The sequence below is a fragment of the Prorops nasuta genome, unplaced genomic scaffold, assembly GCF_024137725.1.
Source record: "Prorops nasuta isolate Cenicafe-Biocafe unplaced genomic scaffold, Cenicafe_Pnas_1.2 PNAS00004, whole genome shotgun sequence".
Taxonomy (NCBI): domain Eukaryota; kingdom Metazoa; phylum Arthropoda; class Insecta; order Hymenoptera; family Bethylidae; genus Prorops; species Prorops nasuta.
In genome coordinates, this window is record NW_027116801.1 from 1,802,247 (window position 1) to 1,811,318 (window position 9,072).

The 9,072-nt window shown below is 40.9% G+C and overlaps 1 protein-coding gene across 4 annotated transcripts in view; it reads right to left on the reverse strand.

Moving 5' to 3' along the window:
* Pur-alpha (Purine-rich binding protein-alpha) overlaps window positions 1-8,803 on the reverse strand; it is a 24,625-nt gene extending 15,822 nt beyond the window's left edge. For 2 of the 4 annotated variants that reach the window (XM_066725547.1, XM_066725545.1), the window contains exon 1: window positions 2,744-3,148. In XM_066725547.1, coding sequence (XP_066581644.1) covers window positions 2,744-2,840 — 97 coding nt within the window. In that variant the 5' untranslated portion in view covers window positions 2,841-3,148. Of the gene's footprint in view, window positions 1-2,743; window positions 3,150-6,272; window positions 6,324-7,965 lie in introns of those variants that run through there. The other 2 variants (XM_066725546.1, XM_066725548.1) reach the window with 2 other exon arrangements.
* Window positions 8,804-9,072: the final 269 nt, after the last annotated feature.

Here is a 9,072-nt window from a genome sequence, read left to right on the forward strand (position 1 = left end):
CATCATAGGTCGATTTAAAATAAATTTACAATTTTTTTCTTACACCTCTACCGCCAAAAAAAGCCACGGTACTCAGAGATGCGTAAAATTGTCGATGAAGCAGCGCCATTAGTGGTGAAACATTTAATAGGGAGTCCACACAGCATCTATCTTAAAGTAGAAGTGCTTTTAAGCTTCGCGATCGATGCTACTCTAAACTTGTAGTGTATTGTTATGTTTGATTATACGTACATGTATATAACAAATTTTAGCTACAGAATACTAAACAAAACCGGTGCTCCCCCCCCCCCCCCCTCCTAAGAATTTCTTACACGACGTCGCATTGAAAATCCTTAGTTTGATCTCGAGTGCTACAACCTGTAAAGCGTATATTTATTTATTTTCCTTAGAACACGACTTTCTGAACATTTTCAATTTCAAATGAAATTACTCCTCTATCGTTTTAACTCTCAATCCGATTTCTGCTTAAATCAATGCGTAGTTTTCATATACGCTTGTAAAATTTCTTCTGTACGTCTAACGAGAAATATCGAGTTGACTATTGTTATTATTTCTTAGTCAAAAATAAACACTGAGATTGATTTTCGTTCAGTATCATGTCCACTGGGAAATCTTCGTGTAAATTTTTATTTTAAACGAAATTTCACCTAGTTTCAATGGGAATTGGATAATAGACTATTCGGGATAGCGTTTTAAGAGGGTGATGAAGGGTAGTGGGGGAGTAAGAGGAGTTAGAGTTGGTGTCTCTCGAGGGGCTTTATTGAATTTGGCGCCATGTTCAGAATCAGCTGTTCGTGCCTGGCGTGGAACCTGAAGAAAAGTATATATGGAGTGAGAAAAGGGGGGGGGATTTCTATAGCTCTCTGCTACAATGTTTTTATTTATTTAATACACTTAAGAAAATACTTGTCAGACATATTTCAATTGAGAAAATTCAACACTGATAATTATCTAAAAGAATCATCAACTGTTTGTATAAACGAGTTTGGTGAATTGAAACCATTGTGCTACTCAGCTTCATCAATGTTTACATCACCGAACATTCAATTATTCCAGATGGTCGAAGAATTCAAAGCTTATTCTTGAAAATCTTCCATAGAATCGAATGGTAAACAACTTTTTATAGAGAAGACGGAGATACATAAATAAAAGAAAACTAAATTCTTTGTAAATTTCATAAATTATCATTTTAGTGGGAAAAAATTATTTCTATTCTGTAAAAAACCTTTTATATTATTTAGCAAATTTAAAATTTTGAAATTTCGGCAGGAATCGTTTCGAACGTTCGCTGGACATTCCCAGGATTAATCGTAATCGTCACTATAGACCACTGAGAGAAAGCATCTTTGCAAATAATAAATTTATTATATATTAAGTAAAATTAAAATTTAACGCACCTGTTATTGAAGAGTAAAATCTGCAAATTTATTTAAATAAAATTGTTTCTGTTTTAACACCTGTTTACATTTAAGAATGTTCGTTTGACTGGCGCAAATGTGGTAGCTTTAATACTAATTCAATTTTGGCGCCAAAATGCAATGCATAAGACTAGAGTCCTAATTATACTCAGTTAATCACGTTAACGAATAATATTTAGAAAGATCGACAGGATTGTTGACAGAGTATATGAAATGATTCGTGAAACTGGCTGAAGATAGTTCTTCTAAAGTGTGAAAAAGTGGTTTGATTATTATATCACGCATCGACCGGCTGCTACAGTGGAACACGCGAGACGCGACTGACCTGCCAGGCTGCCACCAATCACATTGCGCTATTCGCTATCGTTATCTGCACCTGACGCAGCTAAACAGACAATTTTTGCCGCACGAATTCAAGCCGCTTGATATTTCACGGTGCGTCAACGACAACTCCGTCGAAAGTGCGTGAAAAAAATAGTTGCACGTAAAAGTTTATCATCCACCCCTCCCTTCACTGCTAAACGAGTAAAGTTGCAAGAATTGCGATGATTCATTCATAGTTTGCACTTGGAAAAAATACTTAGCTAGAGAAACCGTTAAAACAGGAACATTTCAATTATTATTGAATACTGTTTTGTGTTGCAGTAATGTGAAACATTCGAGTTTCGAGATAAAATTTTATTGAAGGGATTGGAATCAACAAGTGTGCACTGTATCATTTATCGATTTTTCTCCTAAAAAATTAACGATCAAAGTTATTTTGGTTAACGGATTCTTTTCTGTTTCTGATTCCAGGAACAAGATATCAGTTTATGTGTGTATGTGATATTAATGTAGAAAGAAAAATTTAAAAAAGAGTAACGCGCGTACGTTACTTTGTCCACGACGGAATTGTCATTGGTTTGAAAGTTAGGTTAGGTATTTATGAAGAAGCTAAATGGCTGGCTTATTTCGGGCTTTGCGTCATCACGGGGGCTCAGCTTACATCGATAGCTGATATATTCGTTACTTTCCGGGCGTTCTGAGATTGGGCGTGACGCACGTGGCCGAGTGGTGCGCTGTTGCTGCCAACGCGATGCGATGGTAGCGAAGCCGGCTGCAGAAGCGACGACGTCGAAAACAACCGCGCAGAGTCACTGATACAAAACCATTATTCACACAAACACACGCTCGTCAGAATAGAATACGTCAGAGGATAGATAAACAAGAGGAACACTCTTCACAGAGAACTTTTTCAGATACGAGTTGGCTCGCTTCCCTCTGAACGCACAGCTTTTGAGGTTAAGAAGAACGCATCGAAGTGTAAATAAGGAAAAAAAGTGTACCTTCGGGATACCAATACTGTATCTTCTCCATAGTTCCAGCAAAGTCATTTTCTTGATTTTGAGGGTCGCCTTGCGAAATTTCCACGATCACTCCCATGTCTGGATAAATTCACATCGTAGCAATTGGAATCGGTTTGCGCATGCGCGACTCGTTTGATGGTTGATTGGTTCGGAAAAGCGCGTGGTGTTTGAGCGAATAGAGCGAGCTGTTGTGCGAATCTCGCGACGGACAGGTTAGGAATGCGAGTGAAGGAGAAAAATCCGGGAAAAGTTTTTGGTGGTGGTGGTGGAGTAGGCGGTTGTGGTGAAAGATGAGAGGGGGGAGGAGAGGCGGTGTTTGGTGAGCCAGTTGGGCCGATATACTTCGATAAGGACAAGCACACCGTGCACGTTGAGCGACGTCGGTACTAGCTGATCGAACAATGTGTAGTCTGCAGTTTATCCCTGTCCCCCTCCCCCTTTTTTACTCTCTCTCTCTCTCTTTCTCTGTTAGTCCCTATATACTCGTGTAAGAGCGCAGTCACCGTCCGATGACACATCGTGGTCCCCGTCTATCGAGCTTGGCTTACGTGGTCATTCTTCTCTCTCTCTCCTCACACACCGGACACGTTAACGTTTCAACATCATCTCTACTCCTTTTTCTATATTCTTACTTAAACTATTGCTTCGTTCGGTAAATAGTTCTTCTCTTTTCCTCACTTTTATGTTTACATTTCATATTTTTAATCTGCTTCTTTTTCTGTATAAAAAAAAGCTTTACTTCTTTACTCGCCAACTCGTATTCTCTTTCCTTAGAAATCAAACACTTCATATATACATTTAAAAACTCTGTCTCCTCCTTTTTCTATATGAAAATCTACTCTTTTTTTTCATTCGTTTCCATTCCGAACCTTAATTTGTTTCTTTTCTCAAAACTTTTGCCATGACGAAGAGAAGCACAAGACGAAAAAACGCATGCGATAATGACGCGACAGTCATTCATGGAGACCCTCGTCATGCAGCTGGAATGCGTGCTATATAACATTCGCCGAATCGGCCAATAACGGCAACGACTCATCGCGGACCCCCTTCTATAGCCAGAATCGAGTGGCTACCAGTCAAATTAAGTAATACCAAGCATCGTTTCCCTATCAGGAAACTTGTTAATCGTAAAAAGCTACCTCGATTTTTTCCACGATCATTGACAAATTAACGCTAAAAGTATCATCCAGCAACGACTGTTTTCAAATGCAAACACATTTGCAAGAAGTTCCTATCTGTGCATAATTTGGAAAAGAGAATTCCGAATGGATCGAGGAGAAAGATAAATATTCAATTAATCGCCATATTAGCACGATTTGTAAAGCGCGCCAAGTTCGACGTGAAAACCGTAAATCGTTGGCGGCTCGCTGGCCAATGGGAAGAAAGTATTCGCGGTGGCAGCAGCTTCGCAACGTGATAGGCGGGCGCCACGTGACTACAGGTCTGCTGGTAATTTTCGAATATTCCGCGTACGTCATTTTAATGTGACAAATCGTAGGTGAAAAAAGGTTGAATGTAAGGAACAAGATACTGGAATAAATAGGCGGAACGAATAGGAAGTTCAATATTCTCTATAGATAACAGTCTCTCGTCGCTATCGTCTGTGGCGACGCGTGACGTCACGGACAGCTGACTCTGCGGTAGTGTGCACTGCCCCACTACCGGCTGCTGCTTCTCTGGTTCCTACTCCGCTGCTCCTTCGTAACTTACTCCTTACCAGCTTGGAATTACGGTTCCGTTTCGCTTTTCATTATTCATGCACTCAATATTTTTCATTTCTTCTTTTCCCTATTTTACATTTCTCCATATTTCTTCATCTCTCGTTAAATTTCATAAACTTACAGTTTTTTTGCTCCTCCATTATCTTTTTTAACAAAATTCTTTGAATATTCTCTGACTGTTTCTTATTCCATTTTTCATATGTATATTATATTTGGATCCAGTAGAGCTGGGATGAAAACAATTTAATAGCTGACTACGTCTCTGAATAGTCACCCAGTAGTATATTGATTTAGCCACCTTAGCGACGAGTCGTATGCGGTTGAAGACGACTCTTGTTGAATAATGATGATGATGCTGTTCTTTCATATCTTTTTCATTTCTTCTCATTAATAGTCGAGCATTCGTAATTCTTGTTGAAATTATCGTCCAACGAAAATAAATATTATAGTTCTAATTGTTACATAATTTAAATACCTTTGACCATTCGTGTCATTTAATGATTTTTTCCAGCTTCGTTCTTTTCCACTCAAAACACAACGTCACTGTGGTTATCCTACGTACGAAATTTCTGATTTTTATCGCTAATTCGATACTCGAAGTTTTGATATCTTTCACCCTAAGTAATTTTTTATAACCTCGTGATTTATTATTGAAAATATGTTAAAATCGACGTCGTGAAGTTAGACCAGAACAAGATTTATGTATCGATTGAAACTGTATTGTTACTATTTTCCGTTTACTCTTTGTACGTGTACAATGTATGTACAGTCATGAAAATTTTGTTGCTAAGCAGATATACGTGCGATCGAAACTTAACCGTTTTCTGACAAAAAATATTTCTGATACTCACTACTCGCTCGTTCACTCGAGCTTACTCTTCAAGGGTCATTTTTTGAGTATGCATGAACGTTTTAGGACGGGTTTGTGATCCATACGAGGCATTGGTCATATAACCGGTCCTAAACGCTCTATTGCAGTAGCTACAAATCTGCCTAATGCAGGAGCTGCGCATCGAATCAATTTAACAAATAATGCTACGCACTTTTTGCCATTTCTTTAACCCCTGCACTGCTAGCCTGGTCCACATTAGTACCGTGTAAAACTTTGGAAAATTGGCGCGATACGAGCATTATGTGCATATATATAAATATTTATGAAAGTGAAATCTTAGTTTTAATGGAAAATTGTTGACGGCCCAAAGGTTAAGAACCACGTCGTACATTGAATGTAAAACGTGCGGTATATATAAATAATATCTTTATCACTAAATTTACAGACACTGTGGTTATATTAAAACAACGGTGGCACAAAATGTTTAACAATAAATTATGCAAGTAAGAGAACTTTGATTAGTATAACGGGACATATTTGATGGTGGAACAAATTAACTTATAGGTATATCTTGGATTTTTTTAAATTTTGAATACCGTTAAATTCTAACTCGAGTCTTGTAATTCCAGCGTTAACAACAATGGTAAATTATCGAACAATGGTAAAACAGTCGTAGCTATTTGCGATTCGTCTTGAGCTATTAGTGCTTGTAGAGCTGTTTGCTGTATCTCTATTTATACGAGAGGAATTAAATAATGTAAATAAACCACCAAAACTGGACTTTTTTTGTATACGCTTTTTTCTTCAACTCGTCAAGACTGTAGGCAAAGTTGCTGGTTTCTTTACCAATGTAGCGCAACGGCTTTTAGCTCGAATGCTCTACGTCTTTTTAATCCTCGTTCGAAGAAAGGCCTGAAACAAAAAAGCTGAGTGGAAAATACATGGAATAACTTACCAGAGTCAAAGTCAGCTCCACTGGCATCCATGCTACCAGAGGTTCCATACTCTGCACAAAAAAAAAAACTGTTAGTTCTGCTATTATCGAACATTTTACAGTCGTACAAACAATTTCAATAGAATTATAATGCAATAAAATACACGGTAATTAGGAAATAAAATATTCCAATATTAGAGGAATAAAATAAATGGAAAGTAAAGCTATAAGACGTTTTAGTTATTTGATTTATCAGTTGAGGGTGTAGCATGCAGCGAGGTAAAAAGTGAGGTTAGAAATACGAAAAGCAGTGTGCGCGGACGCAGCTTTGCGACAATTTCTGGATTCGTCAGAAGAAAAAAGAACATATTGCGCTGGGAGAAGCCAAGCCATGGAATAATTATTGTATAAGCAGACAAAGTAATACGAGGAAAGATTGGGTCGATTTTCGTGAAACATCGTTATTGAAGCTTGTCCATTTGATAAAGGAAACATCTGGATAGGCTAAGTGACATTGGCAAATATTGGCTAACTGGCGAGTCTTAGACACGCCGTAGTGGCCGTTTGATTTGGAGGCCAAGAGCTTGCCAGATATTCTTCGGGGTGGGGGGTCTGCTGCTTACTGGCACGTGTGAAATTTACGCGGGTCTCTCGGCCAGACGAATCTTTCCTCCAATTATACTATATACATGTACACAACCGCGCATCGATGTATTACAATTTACGCGTGCAATGTGTATGTGGTCTAGATAGGTAGATCCCGGGTTACATCATTCTTGCCCGGAACTACGCAACTCCTTCCCCCTCTCCTCCCGCTTTTCTGCTTTTAAAAACAATTTCTCCAATTACCGTTAGCGCAGAGTTTTGACAAATAGCTATTTTTCATTTGAGTTTTATCGAAAAATATGGAAGATTCTTTATCAATCTTGCTACATAGGGAGCGAAGCGAAAGAGAAGCGAGAGAAAAGTAGCAAGTTTTGAAATAGAGAAAAATGGAGGTTTGTAAAGCAAAAGCTAGGTAGGTTGCACGGATAGATCGCGCGCGAGAGCGAGAATGGGGGAGGGGGGTAGAGTGGGAGTTAAAGAAGGAGGAAGCGTTTTAGGGAAGCAGTAAAAGATGGAAGAACACGAGGGAGAGGAGAGAGGGGATGAGGAGTATACAGGACAGAATGGTGGGAACGAGACGGAAGGTCCGCGGAGAGAGGGGTATTTCTCTTTTCATACACATGCTCCATCCCTCTCTCTCTCTCTCGGCCGATATGCGAACGGCCATCTTGAATCCAGGCTGCCGTTAAAAAATAGCTATTTTTTTCCACGGCTGACAGAACGCAACGATGGCCGAATTGGATAAGGCTACATGTGCTAACTGGCGACAATGATAAACTGTTTGGGCGAGGAACAGGGAGCTCGGTTTTATGAAATAAAGGTTCTTCTTTGAGTCGCGAAGCGAGATAGGTTGAGAGAGAGAGAGAGAGAGGAAGAGAAGGAGTGTGTGGGAGAAAGAAAGGGAAGAGAGAAAGAGAGGAGAGAGGGATAGATGGATGGAAAGCGGAGTACACGGGCCACGAATACGGAAAGATGTCGTCTTGGTAGGGCTGGTAGAATCGGGCCACGTAGAAGCGCGAAAGAGAAAGCAATGGATAGTGGACAGATCGCCCGTTTGGTATAGAAGAGATTACATGTACTACATATATACATGGCTGATGGTAGTTACTTTGGGGCTGGTCGTCCAAGCTTTCCCGGTCGGACATTGCTTCTCGTACGCTCTCTTGGTTCGTTCCACGCGTCGTTCCTGGACGTTTCGCCAACTGATTCTCCTCACTGAACCTTCGAAACACTTATTATCCAACACACACTGGTTTCTTGGTTAAACCGGCGAGCAGGCAGCGAACGAACCAGCACTCCACTTGCAAATTTTTCACTTCTTCACACACCACGGCCCGACCGCCGACCGACCGTCCGTCCACGGCACCAGTCGTCACCACCACCACCACCGCTGCCCTGCCGTCACCACTACTACCACCACTGCACAACCAAACACTACCTCAGAATCTCATGCACGATACACGATCTTCACGTTCACGCTCTTTCGGGATCTGATTCTTTCTTTCTCTCTCTCTCTCCTACCTCTTCCAGTCTGTACCGTTCTTTCAGACCCTCTCTCTCTCTCTCTCACCTCGCTCACCACGCTCTCTCGGCTCTCTCGCTCTCGCCTCGCTCTCCGACCCAACTCCGACGACCGACTCGACTCCGCCGCGCTCCGCTTTCCGACCAGACCGACTCGACTCGCTTCGTCTCTCTTCCTCTCTCTCCCTTTTCTGTTTCCCTCTTCCCCCAACCCCTTTCGGACCCAATGTAGTTGCTGGTTGTGCTACTACGCTTTGCTCGCCACCGCGTTTTTCATTCCCTCTCACTCTCGCTTGTTTACTGCTAGCCTCCGCACTCCCCTACACGCCACTAACTGTACATTCTATTTTTCGTCCTCTTCTTTTCACTCTTTTCTCGTTCTCCCTCTCTTTCACTCACGCCTTGTTCCGCACCTTTCTGCACGCTTCCCCCGTCATAATGGTCATAACACTCATATAATCCTCTCCTGTTTCCCCGGATTTCTCTCAATCGCCCATCTCCTAAAAACAAGAGGGAGTGAGAGAGAAAGAAGGTAGGACGGAGAGAGGAGACCTCAGTCCTACCAACGTCACCAATCTCAGGAGACACTGAATATGTACAGTTTGTGCGTGTCCTCTACATACACGCATTTTTTGTCTCTTTCTCTCTCTCTGTCCGATAACAATTACCGTATCCCTTCTACCTTCATTGTCCC